This window comes from Oryx dammah, unplaced genomic scaffold (assembly GCF_014754425.2).
Source record: "Oryx dammah isolate SB20612 unplaced genomic scaffold, SCBI_Odam_1.1 HiC_scaffold_9, whole genome shotgun sequence".
NCBI lineage: Eukaryota > Metazoa > Chordata > Mammalia > Artiodactyla > Bovidae > Oryx > Oryx dammah.
Genome location: NW_024070193.1, coordinates 47522208 through 47547042, shown reverse-complemented (window position 1 = coordinate 47547042; position 24835 = coordinate 47522208). Strand labels below are relative to the sequence as shown.

Sequence of the window (24835 nt, the reverse complement as noted above, 5' to 3'; positions counted from 1 at the left end):
ATGTAGCCCATTAACAGTGCTGCGATAGTTTCAGTTGCATAGCAGAGCCACTCAGCCATACATATAATGTAGCCCTTCTCCCTCAAACTGCTAAATACATTATCTTTGTGCTGAGGATACCAACCTTGGGTTCGTATGCTAGCTGGGATTAGGCAGACTTTGTTCAATCAGAAAGGGCTTTTGCATGAATCTGTGAGATAGTTGTCTGTGGGCAGTGTGGTTCTTGGGCCACTTTAATTTGTCTTTATCACTTGGAAACAAAGTAAAGCAGTGAGGGCTTTGTCTTCCAAAATGAGTTGCCAACTTCAAGACATCAGCATCCTCTTATCACTGTGAATGTTTTCAAGCCTCAGCAGCTCAGCAAATCAGTGTCAGATTTTGGCAGGATGTTGCTCTTTGCAGAAAAGCACTCTGATTCAAAATAAATATCTGTATGAAGTTTCCATTACTGGGGCACTGGTTTCCCAACAATAGTCTACTGTTCAACATTCGCTGTACTAATTAGTAAACATTTTGGTTGCTAAGGCGACAAATGAATAAGCAAGGACAAATGGATACAGCCATCCTTAGAAACAGCCTTTAGTAGTTATAAGCAAAGTTCTTTTCCCTCATTGTATTTTTGCTGCTGTGGACAAACACGGAAGGCACCGTCTTTTACTATGTAAAGCTGCTCTCAGAGGAAAGCGTTAGCCCCTGACCTGAGAATTAGCAAGGTTTAAGAAACATTCAAGATCTCTAAGGGAGGTGGTGAATGTGGAATGAATTTGCTGCTCAGAGGTAATGGTTTTCACAGCAGAGGATTTGAGGCTGAGCAGTCTGCAGAAGGCTGCGGTAAGGCTAGGTGAAAGAAGCTCAGAACTGCAGTGGAACTTTCGAAGTTGCAGCTTTTATCCCGGAAACAGCTCCTGGACAAAGCACCCAGGTGCATTCCTCTCCTGAAGGAAGCCTGGGCTCTGGCAGCCTGGGACAGTGCCTTGACCACGGAAGGTGCCAGCCCCTGTGCCCCTCCCCATGCTCTGACTGACTGCCATCCCCTCTTCCTCCCACAGCGTCATCCTCCAATCCCATTTTTGGGCCAATCACAAGGGGTGTGAATTGACATTCCCTTGCTGTTACTGTCTCTTTCCTAGAGTCCTTCAGAGTTAAACATATTTGTATATGATTACTGGCTTTTAATGGCACCCCACTCCAGTACTCTTGCCTGGAAAATCCCATGGACGGAGGAGCCTGGTAGGCTGCAGTCCATGGGGTCGCTAAGAGTCGGACACGGCTGAGCAACTTCACTTTCACTTTTCACTTTCATGCTGGAGAAGGAAATGGCAACTTACTCCAGTGTTCTTGCCTGGAGAATCCCAGGGACGGGGGAGCCTGGTGGGCTGCCGTCTATGGGGTCGCACAGAGTCGGACATGACTGAAGCGACTTAGCAGCAGCAGCAGCAACTGGCTTTTAAAGAATCTTCTCTATTATTTGCCTGTTTAAAAAAAATTGTAGTTTGTTTTTTCTTAAACATTCTGATTATTAAAACTACAGTTTTATGTGTTTGTATATTTGCTTCTCTACTGGCATAGGTTTTTAAACTTGTAACTACACAGTATGTTTTATTCTATAAAAATCATAATCTTTGACTTGCTTCCCTCCTCTTCACGTCTGCTGTATTAGAAGCTGTATGCTGTGAAGATTAGCGATAGAGATTAGTCTACTTTGGTTGGGATCTTAGGGCTTCTAAATTCTAGTTCGGTGTCTTCCAGTGGGTTATTTGACATCTCTGTACCTTGGCTTGCTCATTTGCAAAGTGAGGCTATTGTGACGTCATGAGGATTAAGTGAGTTAAACACATAAAGCCCTTTTAAATAGTACCTGACTTCCATCTCATGTGTTTGCTATCATTTTTCTTGTTGGGATCTTTTGTTTACTTCCATGTTGTCTCCCTTTGGAATAGTTTAAAAAATGCCCCCTCTGTTATGAACCATGCGTCTATACATATGTGAGTCTCTTTCCAGGTGCTCTATTCTGTACCACTGATCTGTTGGTCTATTCCCAAACCACTACCCTACTGTTTTAATTAGTATATTTTACGATTTGTGCTAATACTTGGTAGGGCAAGACCCTGTTCTCATTCAAAATTGTCTGGGCTCATCTTAGGCCTATATAAGAACCATAAAGTCATCTTATTAATTCCATGAAAGTCTGCTGTTTCTTGGAATTGCATTAAGTTTATACATTTATTAGGAGATATTCAGCACACTTATTCCTACTATAGCCTTGCAAATTCCTTCATGGAAGTCTTGCATTTCTTTTATCAGATATACCTCTACCAGAAGGTGTCCTGTGGTTTTGTAGTCAGTGTGAATGGCTCCTTTTATTTTACATTTTCAAACTGGCTCTTCCTGACCTATAGAAGTGATTTTGATTTTGGTGTATTCCCAGGTGGCTCAGTGGTAAAGAATCCTCCTGCCAAGCAGGAGATGTAGGTTTGATCCCTGGGTCAGGAAGATCCCCTGGAGAAAGAAATGGCAACCCACTCCAGTATTCTTGCCTGGAGAGTCTACAGCCATAGTGGTCGCAGAGTCGGACACGACTCAGCACGATGGACCAGCAGCGGCTGCATATAGATCCTGGGTCCAGAAACCTCACTGGACTTTCAGTCCTAACAATTGGTGGAGCCTCTCAGTTTTTTATTTGGTATTTTGTACTAGTTAGGACTTCAGGTGTTGAATAGTAGCGCTGACAGCATCCTCCTTGGGGTGTCTGATTTGTACGAAAGTGTTTCTAAGATTTCACCAGCAGTAAGCTGTTACCGTGGATATTTTAGTAGCTAGCCCATTATAATGTTAAGGACTTCCTGTGCCCTTTCCACCAAGGATATTTATCAAGAATGGATACTGAATTTTTTCCCCACAAGGATTTACACATTCTAATTTCTGCTTTGCTTCTAGGTATCTGAAGATTCTTGCTGCTATTGTGAATGACATGTTTTCCAGTTTTTCTCCCCTTTCTTATACTCCCTTTCTCCCAGGGTGTTCTGTGTTCCATTGGCTATAAATCTCATCCAGCATCAAATACCCTTAAATTTATTTCTCATGCTTTCTCTGTCTCTCAAGATCTGACCCATGTGGCCAAATTACTTTCTTTCGTAGCTGCTTGGAGGCTTCTTAAGTTTCTTCAACTTAACATGCCTCAGACTAAATTTTTGACTGTTCCCTTTTCTCATCCCTAAACTTTAGCAAAACGATTCATCACCTAACTTAATATTTCTTGGAGAAATCCTGTTCATCCCTCCTCTCTGTGTTCAGCTTATCTGCATGTCCTGTTCATTGCTGGGCTTCTTTTCCTGATCAGTCTCTACTCCTACCTTTAGCAATTTTGAGGAGTTGAGAGGATGCCTAGACCAGGGTAGGAGGCTGCTGAGTTGGGGTCCTGATGGCCAGTGGCTTTGGTGGGTCAAGTATCCAGCAGCAACATGTGTCATTCATGGCAAGGGGCTAGGTGAGACCACACCGGGTTCCTATGACAGAGTCCAGGAGGGGCGGACACCATAAGGACCAGCCACCCCTTCCCTCATTGCCCCAAGGACTCTCAGCTTCCCCATACTCTTATCTACCTTGAGGAGGAATAGAGGGAGGCGAAGAATAGTCCTGATAAGGAGCTGAACTTTGACTACTTATTAGCGAGAGACAATTCATGCCGGAAATAATCGAGGCCGTATGAGTTCAGAGGTTCTCATTCCCTCTCCCTTATCCTTCCTTGTGGTATTGCATCACTTGTACAGATATAGAGCAATGAAAAAGTCATATATATATATATATGTACAACTGAGCTTACTTTTAATACATCTGAAAATTCTTGCTTTATTAACTTAAATTACCCAGTATATATTAAACTTTCTTCTCCTTAATCCATGTAACATATTAAGAGGTCTTGGGACTGATCATTTTCCTCCTTTAGAGTTTTGATATCTGAAGCCAGAATATTGTTCTCTCAGAGGGCTCAGGCCCTGGGTATTCAGGGTAAAGGCTGCCTCCTGTCCTTCCCACGTTGAGTTCTCTAATCACAAGACAAGGGCAGGCCCTTGCTCACGGTGCTGAGGGATCTGATTGACAAGAATTGGAGAAGTGTCCTGTTTTCCAAATACTAACCTGCACGCCCCCCGCCCTCCCCCGCCATTCACTTGGTAGCTGCTGCTAAGTCGCTTCAGTTGTGTCCAACTCTATGTGACTCCACAGACGGCAGCCCACCAGGCTCCTCCATCCCTGGGATTCTCCAGGCAAGAACACTGGAGTGGGTTGCCATTGCCTTCTCCAATGCGTGAAAGTGAAAAGTGAAAGTGAAGTCGCTCAGTTGTGTCCGACTCTTCGCGAGACTCATGGACTGCAGCCCACCAGCACCTGTACCCATTTCCATGTCTGGCTTCCTGTGATCCCATGGACATATAGCATGGCAACTTACTACTTGCACTGTCTTCCTTTCCAGAGGACCATCCACAGCTAAGGGCCACATACTGCTTTTGTTAAACAAAAACCCACACCTCAACTGCCTTTTTAAAAAGATGTTAAGAAGGATGATGTAAGGAAGAAAATCCATTTTATGTTCATGATTCTCATTTTTACCTGCAGTGTCTCAGGGAAGAGTGAGAGTGTGTGTAAAGAGCCCCAGGACACTGGTGGGAACACGGATATGTGAGTGCCATCTCTGCGTGCTAAGTCACTTCAGTCCTGTCCAACTCTGCAGCCCCATGGACTGTGTAACCCACCAGGCTTCTCTGTCCATGGGATTAAAAGAAAGGTGTAATAGGCTCACAATTGGTCAGAATAGCCATCATTAAAAACTACATATAATAAATGCTGGAGAGGGTGTGGAGGAAAGGAAACCCTCTTTCTCTGTTAGTGGGAATGGGCGCAGCCACTATGGAAAATAGCGTGGAGGTTCCTCAGAAAACTAAGAATAATTGTATGATCCAGTGGTTCCACTCTTAGGCATCAGTCAATTCAGACGCTCAGTCGTGTCCGACTCTTTGCGACCCCATGGACTGTAGCATGCCAGGCCTCCCTGTCCGTCACCAACACCCCGAGTTTATTCAAACCCGTGTCCATTGAGTCAGTGATGCCATCCAGCTATCTCTTCCTGTCTTCCCCTTCTCTTCCCACCTTCAATCTTTCCCAGCATCAGAGTCTTTTCCAATGAGTCAGTTCTTCGCATCAGGTGGCCAAAGTATTGGAGCTGCAGCATCAGTCCTTTCGATGAATATTCAGGACTGATTTCCTTTAGGAAGGACTGGTTGGATCTCCTTGCAGTCCAAGGGACTCTCAAGAGTCTTCTCCAACACCACGGTTCAAAAGCATCAGTTCTTCAGTGCTCAGCCAAAAATAGGCATATACCCTGACAAAACTATAATTCAAAAAGATACATGCATCCCAATGTTCGCAGCAGCACTATTTACAATAGCCAGGAGATGGAGAAAACCTAAATGTCCATCAACAGAGGAATGGATAAAGAAGATTTGATCATATACACAATAGAATATTACTCAGCCATAAAAAACAATGAAATAATGCCGCAACACGGATGAACCTAGAGATGATCAGACTAAGCAAAGTAAGTCAGAAAGAGAAGACAAATACCATGTGATCTTACTTGTATGTGGAATCTAAACTAGGACACAAATGAACTTATCTATGAAACAGACATAGAGAACCGATTTGTGGTTGCCAAGGGGGAGAGGGGATAGGGGAAGGATGGTTGGGAGTTTGGGATTAGCAGATGCAAACTATGGTATATAGGACAGATAAACAAGAAGGCCCTATTGTATAGCGTAGGAAGCTATATTCAATACCCTGTGATAAACCACGATGGAAAAGAATGTGAAAAAGGATATATAACTGAGTCACTTCACTGTACAGAGTAAATAATTAACACAACATTGTAAATCAACTATACTTCAATAGCATTTTTTAAAAAAGAAGGAAAAGCAAAAGAGTAGTGAGTTCACGAAGTGTTTTATTTTTTCCTAAAGAGCCCAGTTCTATAATTTTCAAGATCAGTTGGGAAAGTCCCTTCCTGTGTTGCCTTTTTCACTGGGCAGACCTGCTGTCTGAATCAGAGCAGAGGTCCCCGAGGGGCGCGGGGACCACAGAAAAGCATCTGGGGACAGGCAGTGACAGTCTGAGGGCCCCTGCAGAAGCCGTGAGAGGTACCCTCTGTTCACGCTCTTGACACTCAGCATCTACGGAACACCTGCTCTGAATAAGGTACCTAACAAGGGCACCCTTCCAGGTTCCAGATGCTCTCCTAGAATTATGCACAACATTCAGGGCTGGCTACCCTGGGGGCTCAGACAGTAAAGCGTTTACCTGCAATGCGGGAGACCCAGGTTTGATCCCTGGAGAAGGAAACAGCAACCCCCTCCAGTAATCTTGCCTGGAAAATCCCATGGATAGAGGTGGGCTACAGTCCATGGGGTCGCAAAGAGTTGGACAAGACTGAGAGACTTCACTTTCCGCTTACAGGGCTAGGGCACAAGAGAGGGAGTAGTGATCACTTCTCCTTGGGGGAAAGGATGGTTCTGGAAAACTTCCTTGGGAATTGACTTGACTTTGAGCTGAGCCCCAAGGTCTTAGAAGCATTTGCTGTGTTAATTGTTGGGTGGGAAGGAAGTAGGGGAAGGAGCCCTATGGCTCAAGGTCCAAAGGCTTGAAATAATCCTGCCCCTTGGGGTCCAGGAAGAGCTGGGTTGGGCTGAATGCCCTCACCAGGGGAGAGTCCCTCACTGAATAAAAGCCTTATTACTGAAGGAAAAGGTCAAGTATCCATAGACTTCTGCCTCCATCCTTGGCCAGAATGTGATCACATAGGAAGTTATGTATATTTAACAGGGCGTATCAGCAAGGTTTGTTATAGAAGGGCGGTGCAGATATTGGGTAGTCAGTAGTCATACTGGACAGTATGAGTTTTCTATCATTTTTATTGTTATCATTACTATGCGACTTTGGAGAGTTTATGTAACTTCTTCAGGTCTCAATTTCCTCATCTCTAACAGGGGGACAGTGGAGACTACCTGGAAGGTTATACTGGGAATTGGAAATGACAGATCGCTCCTCGGCCTTTTGGCTAAGAGCAAGTGTAGAAACGACAGAAAGCATCTGGAGCATAGTAGGTGCTCAAGAAATAGTGAGAGGAGGTTCTTGTTCTCCCTTTGGTTCCTTCCTTCACTTTTTCTCCTTCTTCAAATACCTGCCTCACTTTTCCCTCCTCTTTAGTTTTAGAGTATATGGAGACATTTGGAAAGCCTGGAAGAAATGATACTTTTACAGTTTCAAATTCAGTCATTTTTTTTCTCTTCATCCTGTCAGACAGTTTATATTTTCTCTATGATTAGGTGGTATGGTTTGTGAAAACACATGTAGTGTCTATAATGATCTGCTTTTAGTCACAGAAGTAAATAAAGATGTCTTTACTTTATTAAGCATTTAATTAATGCTTGAATTAAATGTCATGTGAGATACATAAAGAGTGTGCCTGAAGAAGTCAGTGGAATTAGACACGTCATTTGAATGAATTCTTAGTGAAAGGAAAATGGAATTTATGAAGCAAGTTACTTATATTTGGTAGTGCTAGGTTCTTATCCTAATTATTTTATTTAATTCTATCAAAGGCCCTCTGAGCTAACTATTATTTGTTATTTCTATTATGGACTGACTGCTTGTGTCTCCCACAATTCGTATTTTGAAATCTAACCCCCAGTGTGATGGTAGTTGGAGGTCGGCCCTTAGGGAAGTTACGAGGGTGGAGACCGCACGGATGGAATTAGTGCCCTTATTACAGAGACCCCAGAGACTCCCTTACTCTTCCCACCATCTGTGAGCCAGGAAGTGGGCTCTTGCAAGACCCAGAATCTGCCAGCACCTTCATCTCAGACTCTCCAGCCTCTAGTCTATGAGAGATAAATCTATATTGTTCATAAGCTGCTCAGTTTATGGTATTTTTTTAATAACACCCAAATTGACTAAGATACACTTTTTAAGGTGAGAGAACTGAGTGTATTAAGTCAGAATTGGATTTCACCACATGTGGCTGAAACAGTGGTTTAAACAAGATGGAAGTTGGTTTGTCTCTCCCATAAAAGGTGATCAGTACTCAGAGCTAGAATGACTCTCATCAGTGATTCAGGCTCCTCCAGCTTTGTGCTCCACCAAGGGGCTCTATCAGCAAGGTTGAGCTATGAGCCAAAAATAAATTGCTAGATTGTAGTCTGTGCGCAGAGTAAGTTGCTAGACTATAGCTTGTTCACATCCCTATCTTCCCTATATAATTCCAAATTGTCTTTCAAAGCACACCTGGAACATTTAAAAATGTTGACTGTGAACAACACGTGAACTCTACCAAGTTCAGCTCTCTGCCTAGAATGCCTTAAAGCCAGAAGTCAATGTAATAAAAACAGCTTCATACACTTGGAAATTCTACAACAGGTTTTAAAAAATAATCGATGAATCAAAGAAGAACTCATTCATATTCAAAATGAAGAGAAAATGAAAAATTTATGTTAATACTGTGGTATGCAGCTGAAGTTGTATGCAAATGTTATATTATAAATGCACATGTGAGAAAAAGCACAAGAATATAAATCTAAAGAAAACTGAAAAAAAAAAAGAAATAATAAATGCACTCAGAAATTAATGGACTAGAAAAAAAGAGCAAAGACAAGCAAGAAAACCAAGAGTTTGTTTTTTTTAAAAGTCACAAAGGGGATAAGTTCTGCCAAGATTAATCCAGAAAATGAGAGAATATGCAAATATATGTTATCAACCATAAAGGGGACTGTGACTATAAAGTTATTACAGATTTTAAAAGGTATAAGAAAATGCCACAAGTACTATTATGTCTGTATCTATAAAACTTAAAAAATGACTGAGTTTTCAAGCATATAATTTGAAAAGTATATAAGGTATGGTGTGACTGAGAAGGCAATGGCACCCTACTCCAGTACTCTTGCCTGGAAAATCCCGTGACTTTTTTTGTTAACTATATATTTACATGTAAAATTCTCAAGGCAAAAAAATGTTCAAATATTTTATAAGTGGTTAACTATGAGATAGTAATTTAGGAATTTTCATTATTTTCCTTTATCCAGGCTTTCTAATTCTCAACAGTGAATATAGGTCTTAAAACCACCTAAAGGCTGGAGGGAGAGGGACTGACGGAGTTTACATTCCAGCCTGGGCTCCGGCAGGGGGTTGTGATGTCTCCAAACTCCACCCTCTGCCTTTCTTCAAGGAGCTGTTTCCTCAGCTTCTGGTGTTTGTCACCCTGGGACATAGGCCCATGCATCTCTGTGCCCGCATCCCATCCTTGGGTCCACCTCCGGGCCCTCATAGTCCAGGCTGGTCCCATCGCCTGGACACCTGCTCCCCCGGGAGGAGGGCTGAGCACAGGGAGCTCAGATGTGTTGAGCTTGGTCAGACAGCACCGGAAACTGGAGTTACAGGGACCTAGGTTCAAATCCTCATCTGCCTCTCACTGACTCTTTGAACTTGGTCATGTTCCTTAGCCTAGCTCGTCTTTAGTTTGCTGATGATTATGCAATATTAGAAAAATGAGATAAAGAATATGAAGCAACCTCCATAGAACAGGGTCCCAGGAAGTGTGAATTTTCTCCTCTACCATTAGTTATTTGCCCGTGCGTGTGTGCTTAATCACGTCTGACTCTTTGTGACCCCATGGACTAGTAATAGCCCTCCAAGCTCCTCTGTCCATGGATTGTCCAGGCAACAATACTACAGTGGGTTGCCGTGTCCTCCTCCAGGGGATCTTCCCGACCCAGGGGTTGAAACTGCGTCTCCTGCGTTGGCAGACAAATTCTTTACTACAGAGCCACCTAGCCCTATTTGCCTGCAGTTACAACTAAGAGGGCGTCAGAGGATGAGATGGCTGGATGGCATCACTGATGCGATGAACATGAACTCGGCAAACTCTGGGAGATGGTGAGGGACAGGGAGGCCTGGCGTGCTGCAGTCTATGGGGTCACAAACAGTTGGACAAGACTGGGTGACTGAACAACGAAACAACACGACTAACTTACTCGGAAGCCCGGTGTGGTGGGAAAGGATGGCTTGTGTGTGTGTGTTGTTGCTATGGGTCAGCACATGGATCTTAGCATTCTTAAGCTGGGGCACGGTGTGGGCCAGAGTTGGAGGAGTATACATAACCAATTAACCATGTACCCCCAACTAAATGCTTCCACAGGCAATAGTAGCCAGAGACTTTCCACCAACTGTAAACATTTTACTAAAGGAAGGCGGGAAGTGCTGTGTTAAGGCTGAATTTTCAGCTGGTTCTCTAGAATGTCAGGGTTCCAGGGAAGAGAACGGCTTTCCCCTTTCGGAACACACTTGATGGGTAACAAGTGGTGAGGCTGCCCCCTGCTGGACATGGTGAGTAAGGAGGAGAGTAAGGAGAGTTGTCAGGGAATAATTTGAGAACTCTCTGGGCAGGGGTCTAGATGGGCATAGGGTGGGCCCAGGCATCCTGTCAGGTGGGTGGGAATTGAGATTTAGTCACAGCAGGAATTTAGAGGCCCAGGAGACTTAAAATCTCCCTCTAACACCAGGGGGAAAGATGACCTGAGCAGGCTAGAGGAACTGGTGATATCTGAATGGCCTGTGAAAAGCTGAGTAGCATTGTCTCCGTGTGCTGGGAGCCTAAAGAGGGTTTCAGTTCATCATTTCCCAGGGGAGCAGAAACCTGAGCTGGACTTTGCCTGTGTGTAGGGTTTGGTAGGGCTTTGGGAGATCATCAGGGTTGTAATTACAGTGAGTCAAACTCTCAAAATCAACTTCAGTGTCTCACTGGTCTAAAAATGCTTGTTTGTACAAAGTCGTTTTTTGGATACTGATGACCCATTTCCTCCTTCTGCAAATCTGGAGACTTCCAAGAGGCTCCTCCCACCTCCCTGCTGCCCCCGAGGCTCCTTCTTTCCCAGACCCTCTTCCTGGGGCTTGAAGGTAGGCCCATTGCTGCTCCTGGGAGCCTCACCTGGTCTGGCTGCTCACTCAGCTCACACTCACCACACCCACCCCCAAGGTGGTGCTTCTTCTGTGAGGTGAAGGACCCCCGAGATGACAGCTCTAGCTCCTGACTTTCAGGTGTCCATTTCTACGCAGATGTTGTAAACACACTTCAACTTACGATAACCCAGACTAATGAGATGCTCTCTCCCTCTCCTCTATTTAGACTTCTGATCAGCTGATGGCACGACCCACAAGGGCTAGAGCCTTCACAGTGACGGGTAACTCTGTCCTACCTCATCACCCGTGTCCTGACACCGTCACCTCTCCCATGATGCAATTCACCTTTCTGTATCTTTGCTTAGGAATCAACCGTTCCCATCCTTCCACAAACCCTTATCTCTGACTGTCCAAATCTAAGGGCCAGATGAAAGGTTTCCACTTATATTCTATCTGCTTCCCCAGCCGACACGTGGCCCCACTCTTGTGGACTCTCCGTGCCATTGCTCAGCACATTCTCGTGTTCCAGAGCATGCCGCCCTTGAATTGCACTTACTGACATCTATGCAACATTCCTCGTGTACACTGTGAGCTCGCCGTCAGCAGGATGTTTATCTGATCCAGAGATGTGTGCATATTTGGGCTCAATAGATGGGTCTTGTTACCCATGAGCATGCCATGGGCATCCTTGCCTGTCTTCCCAGCTGGTGGATACATTTCTTGAGGACAGGACTCAGTATGACTCAGCTTTGTGTTTTTTACAGAGGCTGTGTCTGGCACAACTGGAACATATAATAAACGCTGAACTGGATGCTTGAAACAATCCCATTAATCATTTAGTATTAGTGTGCCTTGAAGAGTTTTTTTTTTTTTTTGAAGAGTTCTAACATTAAAAGTTTTGGACAAAGCAGATGAGCCTATGAGAGATACTGGGATGGAAGTGCTAGAGAAGGTGGAGGGAATCTAAGAGAATGTCAGTGACCAGACAGAGAAGTGTTTACATGGAAAGAGAGCTCAGACAAGAAGACGGCTGGTCTGGCAGCATGGAGGTCTTTATGGGAAGCACTTCTTTTTGGGCAAATAGGAACAGAAGCCAGACAAAAGTGCATGGATGGGGAGGAGATGTGGAAATAGAGAAAAAAGAGTATTTATTGATAACTTCTCTATAGAAGTTAGGAGTTACGGAGAGAGAGAGACATGAAAATGAGGTTCAGAGAAGATTCTCTTCCAAAATGGGATATTCATGACTATGACTAAGAACTTCTGAAGTGAGGAAGACTTTCCTAAGTAAAATACAAAACCCCAAGTAAGAAACTGCATTGTGTGTGCACGCTCAGTTGTGTCCGACTCTCGGCAACCCCGTGGACGGTAGCCCACCAGGCTCCTCTGTCCATGGAATTCTCTGGGCAGGAATACTGGAGTGGGTAGCCATTCCCTTCTCCAGCAGATCTTCCTGACCCAGGGTCTGAACCTGGGCCTCCTGCACTGGCAGGCAGATTCTTTACCACTGACCTCCCTGGGAAGTAGGAAACTTAATTACCTAAAAATTAATAATTTGGGGGACTTCCCTAGTGGTCCAGTGGTTAAGAGTCCACTTGCCAATGCAGGGGACCAGGGTTTTTTCCTTGGTTGGGGAACTAAGATCCCACATGTCTCAGGGCAACTAAGCCTGTGTGCCACAACGAGGTAGAAGCCCAAGTTGCTGCATTGAAAGATCCTGTACATTGCACTTAAGACCTGAGACAGCTATTCATTTTTAAAAAGATTAATTATTTTTGACATGATAAAAGATGATGAAACATCAGGAAAGAACAGTTGCAACATATATAACAGGTGTAACACAAAATTTGGACTCTACAAGGTCTACGAGGTGAAAAGGACGTATTTTTTTTATAACTACACTCAACTTGCCCCTCAGCCCTCACTTCTAACTACAGCAGAAGGCAACCCCATCAAAAAACAACAACAAAAATTACACACTATAAATCAACTATACTTGAATAAAAAATAAAAGAAACCAAAAACGGAAATCAAAATATTCCTTCAAAGTAACTTAGTTGTTTTTAATACATTCATCCTTAAAACCTAGACCGGGACTTCCCCGGTCCAGTGGCTAAGGTTCTGTGCCTCCAATGCAGGGGGCCCAGGTTCAATTCCTGGTTGGGGAACTAGATCCTACATACCCTAACTGAAGATTTCGCACGTCGCAGCTAAGACCTGGCGCAGGTAAATAAACAACAGCAATAAAACCCAACCCAGATTATCTGCTCTGTCTTCAAAGAATCTAACACTTTTTCATGGTTTCCTTGATTTTTGTACTTTTTTCTGTTGGTTGATATCATCCTGTCTTTCAATGACATATTGCATGTCTGTGTGTGCAACTTGACATTGAGTTTGCTGACAGCAAGAACATGCTCATTGTCCAGTATATATGCACATTACCTGTGCTTATTTGTAGGCTCTCGTTGATTAACAGTCATTTAAGTCCCCTGTGTGCTTCAATGTTTTGGAGTGATAGGTAGGACTATTTCTGCATGTGTCACATTTCTCAAAGGGTGTTGTAGTAATTAAGACTTTACCCACCCTTTCAGAATTTTTCCAAGAATCAAAATTGCCTAGTTTCTTGTCTTCCTCCTCTTACTCTTCCTTTTTAACTTAGGTGGTGGTTTAGTCGCTAAGTCATGTCCAACTCTTGCGACCCCATGGACTGTAGACCGCCAAGCTCCTCTGTCCATGGGATTTCCCAGGCAAGAATATTGGAGGGGGTTGCCATTTGCTTCTCCAGGGGGTCTTCCTGACCCAGGGATCAGATCTGGGTTGCCTGTGTTGCAGGCAGAGTCTTTACTGACTGAGTCACCAGGAAAGCCCCCTTTTAACTTAGGTAAGCAGTAAAATGCACAAAACTGAAGTGCAGAGCTCACTGAACTTTTATATACATATACACCTGTGTAGTCATCTCCCCGGAGAAGGCAGTGGCACCCGACTCCCGTACTCTTGCCTGGAAAATCCCATGGACGGCGGAGCCCGGTGGGCTGCAGTCCATGAGGTCGCTAAGAGTCAGACACAACTGAGTGACTTCAGTTTCACTTCTCAGTTTCATGCATTGGAGAGGGAAATGGCAAGCCCCTCCAGTGTTCTTGCCTGGAGAATCCCAGGGATGGGGGAGCCTGGTGAGCTGCCGTCTATGGGGTCGCACAGAGTCGGACACGACTGAAGTGACTTAGCAGCAGTAGCAGTATCAGCAGCAGTCATCCCCCAGATCAAGATCCAGAACATTTTCTGCTCCAGCAGGCTCCCTCCTGCCTCTTCGCAGACCCCACCTTCTCGAAATACAACTACGTTCTGATTTCTAGCACCATGCACTTGATTAGTTTTACCTGTTTTTGAACCTCATATAAATTGAATCATACAGCTTATACTTCTTTGTATCTGCTCTTTTGTTCAACATTATGTCTGTGAGATTCAAACATGTTGATTTGTGTCTATAGCCTGTTGTTTCTCTGGTGTAGCATTTTATTGTATGAATAGCAATTATGTTTTTAGTAACAAATCTTTCTTGATTCTTTAGAGAAACAGTCACTCCTACATCTACAACATTATCTTGCCATATCGATGTATTTGGCTTTATAATATTTTTTCCTGTCCTAAATGAGTGGCTAACACATAAGAGAAAAGAGAGTCCTTTTTCAGAAAACATGATTTTAAAATACACAAATAGAAATTAACAAACTCTTCCCTTATACTGCCTGCTGCTGCTGCTAAGTTGCTTCAGTCTTGTCCGACTCTGTGTGACCCCATGGACAGCAACCCACCAGGCTCCTCTGTCCACGGGATTCTCCAGGCAAGAACACTGGAGTGGGTTGCCATGTCCTTCTCCTGCCTAGGTATAAACTATTGGGTATAAAGTAGGCTAAAAGGATGTATCGTGCAACATAGGGGATACCGCCAAAATTTTGTAATGACTGTAAATGGAATGCAACCTTTAAAAACCATATAAATATATATTTTTAAATTTCAGATGGGATGTATTGGAAGGTTGGGATTGACATTTATATATATATACTATGACATATATACACTATTGATTCCTATAAAACAGGAAACTAATGATAACTTGTATAGCACAAGGAAGTCTGCTCAGTGGTCTGCAGTGACCTAATTGGGGGAATCCAAAAAAGGGGACACATGTATATGTATGGCTGATTCACTTTGCTGTACAATAGAAACTAACGCAACACTGGAAAGCAACTATACTCAAAATTTTAAAATTAACTTTATTTTAAAAAGGGCAGTTTATTCAATAGCTCCTTTCTATAGAGCTGGGCAGGAAACTGACCTAGATTCAGGATGAAAGACAGCCCTGGATGTGAGCTGGGACCACGGGAGTGGCCGGGGGTGGGCTCCTTGAGTAGAAACCTCCTTGCTGATGTGCTGTTTTGTGTCTCCCCACTCCCCCTGCCCCCCCATCACTGTTTTATCCAGTGAGATGAGTCAGAAAGTGGTTAAGGAGGGCCCCAGACTCTCCAAGAACCAGAAGTTCTCCGAGCACTTCAGCATACATTGCTGCCCGCCGTTCACCTTCCTCAACTCCAAACGCGAGATCGTGGACCGCAAGTACAGCATCTGTAAAAGTGGCTGCTTCTACCAGAAGAAAGAGGAGGACTGGATCTGCTGCGCCTGCCAGAAGACCAGGTGAGTGGTCGTGCTGCCGCCCGGCGCCTGGGCTGGGCGTGGGCCTCTGGCTCTGGCTCCGAGTTCCCCCTTCCTGCTCTGCTCTGGGGCCGGGGCTCTCTGCAAGCCGCGCTTCCCCCAACCCGCGGGCAGGCGGCTGGCAGGCTCCCACTGCAAGGTACCGGAGGGAGACTGGAAGGCGGGAGGGGGAGCAGGGCTGCCTCCCTGTTCCAGCTCCTGTCAGCATCACGTAGGCAGCAGAGGAGAGCCACTGCCCCAGCCTGCAGCTTCTTTTGGCCCTCTCAGAACCAGCCGCCGCGCAACGTCCCCTCAGAGGCCCAAGCGCCAGCCAGCTGCACCCCCCGCGGTGGTCAGAGCACCGGCCAAGCCACGGTCCCCTCCGAGGCCCGAACGCCAGCCACGCCCCCGCCCAGAAGTCCGACCTCCACCGGCCAAGCAGCGGCCCCCTCAGAAGGCCAAGCAGCAGCCGCGCAGCAGCCCCCAGAGAGGGCCAGGCACCAGTCGTGGGGGGTCCCCCGTCAAGGCTTCTAGGTTCTGGTAACACCATCTCTTCCCTTTTGCTCCCCCCAGCCCTCAGGTTAGTAGCTGCTTCCTGTGTTTACTCCCAATGGGTTATCTCAATGGTCCTCCTTCATTCAGCCTTACAAACTGTCATCGGTTCCCTGCATTGAATCCCCTCGTCTGAAACTCCTAGTGCGGCTCCTGTTTTGCTCAAAGATGCTGTTGGCACAATACTTCAGGTGGCAGTATGGGTTGCTTCCTTTGTCTAATAGGGCTGGAAATGATTAATGTGTAAAGTCAGAGTGTGAACCACAGTGACAGATTGAATAACGAGGCCCTCGATTTCTGTGCCTCAGAGAGAGAAGGAATGGGGACTCTCAGGGCGGTCTGTGTGTGTGCTAAAGGAGAGGGTCACCCAGATCATTCATCCCTCCTCCCAACACACTTCACCTGATGTTAACCTCAATGGCAAGACCATTCATTCATTCAACAAGCTTGATTGCATATGTTTAGAGTTCCACATACTATGTTGGGGATGGGGATGCAGCTGGAACAACCAGGTTGTTTGGGACTCAGCAGGACCAAACGAGAGAATACTTATCCACAGCGTAGGGTTAAATGCTCTAGTACTCTCATAATCAGCATGTGCACTGGTGGGAACCTGGAGAATGGCTCTGCCTGCTTAGGGCTTCAAAGAGGTTAGGTTAGAATAAGTAGAGGATAACAGAGAGATGGAGAAGAGGGCGACAGGATGAGATGGTTGGATGGTATCACCGATTCAATGGACATGAACTTGGGCAAACTCTGGGAGATGGTGAGGGACAGGGAAGCCTGTCATGTTGCAGTCCATGGTGTCCCGAAGAGTTGGCTGCAGCTTGGTGGCTGAACAACCAAAGAGGGTGATGCTTGTCGACAGAATAGGTGAGCCGGAGAGCACGTGCTCATCAGCTCCATCTTAGGCAGGTCAGCCTTTTTCTTTTTTAAACGGCTTTTTCTGATCAGTTTTAGGTTCATAGTAAAATTGAACAGAAGGTTAGAGATGTCCCATATACTCTCTGCCCACACGCATGGCAAGCCAATTCTTTAATCCTTTTAGTATTTGAAAGTGAACCTGTTTTATAAGTTAACAGTGGGTATTAATTGTATTTGAGATTCTCATATATGCTCTGATGCTCAGAGACTACATAGAGTATAATAGGGTGTGGATGTCTCATGATGTTTTCAGATTTAGTACATAAAAGAATCAACTGGGGAATGTTAAAATGCTCGCAAAGAATCTAATTCTTTGAGTCACTGCTAAGGTCAGGGGAGCTGCATTTTCAACAAGTAACCACCCCATCCCCAGCATAGATGAGGTGAGGTTAATTTGTGAAGAGAAATAACAGATTGGTAAGTGACTGGTAAGTCACTAAAAGTGTAATAGGAAGTTGTATACCAGGTAATCTGGTCGTTAATGTATGCCTCCCGAAGGGGCCTGAGTACTAAGGTCCTATGACAGGTAAGTTTTGCTATATGGAAGAGGTTAGGAAATGTGGAGAGCAGAGGAAACTAATTATATATGGCAAGGCATCCATGGTGGTGGCTTCAAGCCTACCATCCCCAGTGAGTTGCGTGATGGCTGTTGGGTGGCTGGGAATTGAACCAGGACATCAGGAGGAGGAAGACAATGAAAGCCAATCTCCTCTGAGACACAGATGTGTCTGGATTTAGCCTCGCTGGTTTTATTTACTTAAATATTTTAGTGGTGGCATATTTTGACTCCCCCCGTTAGCTGTTCTCGGTGGGTATCAGAGAAGACACCTCTATAGGCTATTGCCTCCTCGGTTGTTGGCCCTTCCCTGGGACCAGGGGACCTGACAGGCTTCAGTCATAATGTCCAGTGATGTCCCAGACTCACCTGAACCCTTCCTGTGGTACTCATTCTCCCTTCTCAGGTTCCCAAAGGTCCTAAGGCAATGCAATATGGCTATTACTTCACCATACTATGCAATATGCATACAATACTCTACTGACGCTGACTGTCCTAAATCGAAGCGGTAGGAGGAAGGTTAATGGGAAAAAATTCACTCTGAAGCAGAGCTACTAAATTCCACGTGAAGAAAAGGTCACAAAAAGCTTTCCTGAAACGGACTTACTTTTAGAAATGGTGCCATTCTTGAGATCTGACCTTTAGAGATTATACAATTTTGACAAAGGCCTTTTGGGTCTTTAGTAATTCTCAGTCTTCCTCTTATGTCAGCAAATAACACCACAGCCCCTCTAGTCACTCCCACGGGAAGCCCAAGCCCCAGTCTAACTTCCAACCTCTCAACACACACACACACACACACACACACACACACACACACGGTTACCAATTTTACTTTCTGGATTTTTTTTTAACCATAACTTAAAGTACATTTAGAGTTGATGTGAAGGGATGCAGAAGTGAGACTGAGCCTAGAAACAAAGGGGATATAGAGGTGGTGGGTAGAGTAAGGCTCCTTCCTGGCGTGTATGGAGGGATGGGCCACTGAGGGGAGCAGGAAAAGCCATCTGGCTTTGGAAAGCAGAGAGAGACCCATTAATGGGCTAAGATGAAGGCAAGTCATACTCTGAGGAGGAGAGAATCAGAGGTTTGGGAAGGTTAGGGCAGGTTAGGAATACCAGAGACACAGGCTGTGAGGCTGTGCTGAGGGCTTGCTGAGCTCTGCTGGATGGAGCTGCGTCTGGACCATCTGTTCTTATGGAGTTTATTCTCCAGTGATGGAAAACAAAGAGCCAGTTCTGAAATCGCCAGTGGACGCATCCAGCTCATCAACAGCCTGCTTTTCCCCCAGCTCATGCTGTTAAAGTTTCCCACAGCAACCGTTCTTAAACTTCACCAGGTGCCTCTGGCTTTTCCTTCTCTCTCCATCAGACTCCTTTTTTTAATCCTGGTAGTTTGATTTTAAAGTGTTTTATGTGTTCATTATTTGTTTATTTAAATTATTTTAAGTGCTCCAGTTTATTTAAACTAAAAAAAAAAAAGTCAAAACACTTTACCCACTTCTCCTCCCTACTCTCTGCCTCTGTTCTCTCTCTGAGCTTGTTTTCATTTGGTTGTTTGCTTTTTTAGATTCCACATGTAGAAGAGATCCTATGAGGCTTATCTTTCTCTGACTTCTGTTTCTTAGCATAATGCCCTCCAGGTCCTTCCATGTTGCTGCAAATGGAAAGATGCCGTACCTTTTTATGGGTGAATAATAGCCCATTGCATATACATATATATGCAAGGTGTTACGGAAAAACTTTTTGCTTTTTGGCCAACTATATGTATGTATGTATGTGTGTGTATATATATATATGCTCTACAGTTCATTTACTTATCCTCTGATGGACGCTTGTTTCCATATCTTGGCTATTCATAAACAACACTGCAGTGAACATAAGGGTTCATTTTCTTGTTGTTTAGTTCCTAAGTCATGTCCCACTCTTTGCAACCCCATGGACTGTAGCCCACCAGGCTGCTCTGTCCATGGGATTTCCTAGGCAAGAATACTGGAGTGGGTTGCCATTCCCTTCTCCAGGGGAATCTTCCTGACCCAGGGATCAAACCTGCGTCTTCTGCGTTGGTGGGCGGATTCTTTACTACTGAACCACCAGGGAAGCCCTTTAAAATTTTATCCATTCTAATGTAAGAGTTGTGGTACCTCACTGTAGTTTTAATTTTGCTTTTCCTATTGATTAATGATGGTTTTTAAATGAACTTGTATATCATCCACCAAAGACATTTATCGGTGAAGTGTGTGCTCGATCTTTTGCTCACTTAAAAAGCAAATTATTTTATTATTGTGTCTAAATATTGTATTATTGTATAACAACATATTATAGTTATATTATTATAAAATAATTATCTTATATATATCAGATATATAAAAATATATATCTGGATACAAGCCCTTTGTTAAAGATATGTTTTGCAAATATTTCCTCATTTTCTTAACAGTGTCTCTGTGAAGGACCAAAATTTTAAAACTTGGCTAAATCCAACTTATTAATTTTTTATTTTTATAGATTTTTTTTGTATTGTATGTGTGCTTTTCGTATTGTGTGTAAGAGTTCTCTGCCTATAACCAAAGGTCACAAAGATTTTCTCCTATATTTTCTTTTCAAAATTTCACTTTTATGTTACTATCCATTTGGGGTTAATTTTTTGTAAATGGTGTGAGATATGGATTGAGGTTCAAGTTTTTTTTTTACATACAGATATTCAATTGTTCCAGCCTCATTTGTTTAAAAGATTCTCCACTGAATAACTTTTGCAATTCTGTCAAAAATCAGTTGGTCATGTGTGAGTTTATTTCTGGACTTCCTATTCTGTTTCATTAATTTCTGTATCTTTTCTTTAACAAGCTTCATTAACTATAGCCTTATAGTAAGTGGTAAAATCAGTTTAGTATAAACTCTCCAATGCTTTTTTTCATTTTTGAAATTGTTTTTGGCTGTTCTCATTCTTGCACTTTTCCATAGAAATTTTAGTATCAGTGTGTGAATGTCTACAATACGTCCTGGTAAAACTGAATGGGATAGTGTTAAGTTTGTAAGCCTACTTGTGGAGAACAGTACATAGCATATCTCCCCACTCATTTAGCTCCTTTTTGTTTTGCAGTTTGCAGTATACAGGTCTTACACATATTGTTTGCTTTACACTTAGGCATTTCATGCTTTTAGGTACTATTAAAATGGTTCTTTTTCAGTTTCAATTGTTCATTGCCAATGTATAAACATATAAGTGATTTTTTATACTGATCCTGTATCCTGTGATCTTGCTAAACTCACTTATTCTAGGTTTTTTGGGGGGGAGGTAGACTCTGGAGTTTTGTACATTGATTGTCATGTTATCTGTAAAAAGAGACAGTTTTATTTTTTCCTTTTTGCTCTCTATGCCCAGTTTCTGTATGTGGTTTAACTGCTACTTCACCTAGAACATTTTATTTTTAGAAAAATATTTTAATAAGATTAAGTCCTTGCCAAATGGTCTTTCTGAATAATTAAAAGGGATTAGATCCCGAAGGCCTGGGCCCAACCAGATATTGGACTTGGGTTGAGTTGTAGGTTCATACCTGTTTTTACCTCGAATTCTTATTTCAGCATGTGGCTTATCTTTCCTCATAGCTCATTGACTGACATCCTCTAGCATCAAACTAGAGAATGGGCATGAATATGCTTTGCATTTACAGAATCAAAGAGGTTCCTATTACCAGTAGAATTCTTAACTTGGGCAATTGCCCAGGATCACCAGGTACTGACATCACCTTGATGCTTATGAAAGATGGAGCTCTCGGGGTTGCATTTACTTGATGGACTTAATTCTAATCTACATTTAGGGCCAGCTCTTCTTAAGGAGAACTAAGACCCCGAAGAACAGTCCTGTGATGGTTGACTATGTGTAGGCCAGAACTCACGCCTCCTCTTTCCCCAACCCCACAGGGCCCCGAGCTGTTTGTTTCCTCTGCTCTGCCATGTGGAAGGTCTTTACAATTTTCACCCTTCAGAGCCAGGCTACAAGATGATGATTGGGACATATTATACAGCTTTGGCTTTTGCTTAATAGTGACCAGGTATTTTCCTGTTTGGGTTTGGCCACTGGCCAGATGCGGCCAACGGAGATGATGAGCAGGGTATGTCATGTAGCCAGAGGACCCCTGCGTCTGCAGAGTCATCATTGCTTCAGTGGGAAGGAGCCTGGGAATGGCTCTGGGACAAAGCCTTCTCACTGAGCAGAGGCCAACTCCAGTGTGAGCTCAGCTGGTACACTTGACACCCCAGGGTCCATCTCCCTTGGTGGAGGGTGCAGGAGTCACGGGAGCAGGGACTCTTTTTTTTTTTTTTTCTTTTTGTTTTAAATATTTATTTATTTGGCTGTATCAGGTCTTAATTGTGACACATGGGATTTTTAGCTGTGGCATGTGGGATCTAGTTCCCTGACCAGGGATTGAACCCAGGCCCCCTGCATTAGGAACACAGAGTCTTAGCCACTGGACCACCAGAGAAGTTCCAGGGACTCTATCTTATATTCATGACCCCAGGGCCCGACTCAGGGCTTGACTGAACAGACCTATCAATACACGTAGCAGTCAGTCCAGCCCGGTGGAAAGGTCAAACCTCAGCATCAGATTTGAGGCTAAGCACAGCTGCCTGTCTAAGTCACTTATTCTCTTAAAGCCGTGTTTTTCCCATCTGTGACACTGGCTATTATCTACCTTATTTGTGAACATGGTAAAATGCTTAGATCATCATCTTCTAATCTTCTAATCTACTAGTAAGTGGCTCTTATTAGAACTTTTATTTAACAGATACACTGCGTCACTCAATCTTAACTACTGGCAAATCCTCCCCAACTTGGTTGCTTCCCTTGGTTGAGAAGGAACTCGGGGGCTGCTGCTGCACAGTTTGGACACAGGGGAGCCTGTGACATAACCAGGTGCTCAGAGTCTCTAGGATGCCAAGTGGTTTCTGTGCAGCACTAACTGCAGAGGTGGTACCCAGGCTATGTGAGCATCCACACGAGTGTCAGCATCCAGGGTTTTATATTCAGCAGGCTGGCCCATGTCTGGAAGGCATGGAAAAGTTCCAGAAAACAGATTCTCTTCCTAAATATCAAGAGACATGTTCCAACCTATCAGGCTACAATTCACTAGGCAAGTTTCAACAAAGTATTTCTTCATTGTTTTTCCTGGTGTCCTGGATCCTTTCTGATGGGCACTAGCACTTGCCATATAATTTGGGGTTTGGGAGAATGCTGTTGTTAACACTTCATTTTTATTTTGAATTTTTCAAAGTCCCAAAATTATAGGAAGTGTTGTGATCCTCATAAGGTTAATCTTTGGTGGAAAAATGCATATTCCTGATGCACTTGTCTTGGTATTTTTTTTAATTTATTTTTTAAATTAAGAACTTTGATGATATTTTGAAACTATTTGACATGACCTTATTTTGAAGGTAGCCACATAGATTTCTGCAGTCTAAATAATTTAATCCCTCAGTTGGAGAATAAACTTTCAAGCAATAGTATTTGGGGATCACATATTTATAATGATCACATATTTATAAGAAAATAATTGGGTGCTATCTCCTTCTTGAAAAGTCTATTCTGCATCAAAATAGGAACATATCAATATGGTCACAATTTTATAATGTGTATACACACCCCTATGTGTATGTGTGTGTATGTTCATGTGTGCATGTCTATAGGCAGTAAAACTAGCTTTTTCTAGGAGTGGTAGTATTTTGATTTTGTGTTTTTCTGTATTTCAAAATATTTGCAATGATTAACAGCGAAACAATAATCACTGGATATAAAGACAGAAGAGTTTTTAAAGAATATCTTTCCCAGGCTTATGCCCAAAATATAAAATATTATAAAATAAAAAATATTGGCCAAATACTTCCAGAAGTGAGAAATTAAAGAGAGATTTTTAAGGCTGAGTTTACCAGACGTGATCACCTCAAAGGTGGTCTATAAATTCTGGTAACCAAGTAGTCTACAATTCTAGTAACCAAGCCCCAAGAAAGGACACACCACTCAGCGATGCTGAGGGCTCTTCTGTTTCTTTTTGTTAACCAGATTGAAAAGGAGGACCAAGCCAACCCCTCGGAAGAAGTGATGGAGGACTTTCAGGTGAACGGTCGGCCTCAGCTCCTGGACTCACTGCTTCTCGACGCACGTGCCCTGGGACAGGTCACCCGGCTTTGAATATGATGCAGGGGCCGCCACCTGCTGATGTGGCCACAGCCGACGCCCACAGTCCCCGTGGGGCGGGCGCTGCCGGGCAGCCTGCCTGGAGGTGAGAGGGGACACCTCTGTGCATTAGGCTCCAGGTGGTGGGTCCCTGCAGCACCCTTTAGTCTCAGCCACAGTCCTTTCCCCTGGAGGATGTACACAGGCCTCCAGGATCTCTGGAGCAGGACGGCCCCACCGCCAGCCCATATGTTGTCCTCCAACCTCAAGACCCCTCCGTGCCTAGCATCTTGTTGCCTAGGCTGACTTTTAATCCTGGCTTCCTTCTTTGTCATCAGTCCTCTGCCTGGGCTCCTCTGTCCCCCTGCGCCCTTTGGTCTCCGTCTGACCTCCTTAATCAGTCCCTGTACTAGCTCAGTCAGAGGCCCAGTTGGCTTCAAAGAACTACAAGTTCTTTTGTAGTAAGACATTAGGCTGCCAAATGGTCTGGAGATGCACGGAGATTCCCAGGGAGGGTAGGAGCTGTCTAGTTGCCAGAGGAGGCCAATGTGCTGGGTCAGAAGCTGGAGAAAAGTCTGAGGAAGGTGCTCCCTCCCACCCCCAGGCCCTTGTCTCCAGCTTCACACAGCGATCTGTGGGTGTCTCCTCCTGACCCCCCCGGGTGACAGCAAATACTCTCAGGCAACCGTCTAAGTCCAACCCCTCTGGACAGTCTCATCCAGCACTATCTGCTCTGTAAAATGTGTAACCCTGTGCAAGTAATCTGGGCTCAGTACCTTGCCCGCCTCCCCTCTCCCGAAGGCTCAGAGACAAGGCTGCTAAGTCGGCCCCTTGGGAGGCAGGGCTGCTGTTTTCCCCCCTCCCCACCTCAGGACACAGGCAGACCCCAGGCCACCTTCGCAGGTCCAGAAAGGGTGCTCAGAGAGTTGCCGTTCTCAGGCC

At 44.2% G+C, this 24835-nt stretch overlaps 1 protein-coding gene across 3 annotated transcripts in view; it reads left to right on the top strand.

The window, feature by feature from the left end:
- LOC120867793 (myelin associated oligodendrocyte basic protein) overlaps nucleotides 1-24835 on the top strand; it is a 44222-nt gene that overhangs the window by 7442 nt on the left and 11945 nt on the right. For 2 of the 3 annotated variants that reach the window (XM_040246182.1, XM_040246183.1), the window contains exons 3-5: nucleotides 15481-15690; nucleotides 15976-16267; nucleotides 23780-23999. In XM_040246182.1, coding sequence (XP_040102116.1) covers nucleotides 15485-15690; nucleotides 15976-16231 — 462 coding nt within the window. In that variant the 5' untranslated portion in view covers nucleotides 15481-15484 and the 3' untranslated portion in view covers nucleotides 16232-16267; nucleotides 23780-23999. The remainder of the gene's footprint in view (nucleotides 1-15480; nucleotides 15691-15975; nucleotides 16268-23779; nucleotides 24000-24835) is intronic. The other variant, XM_040246184.1, reaches the window with a different exon arrangement.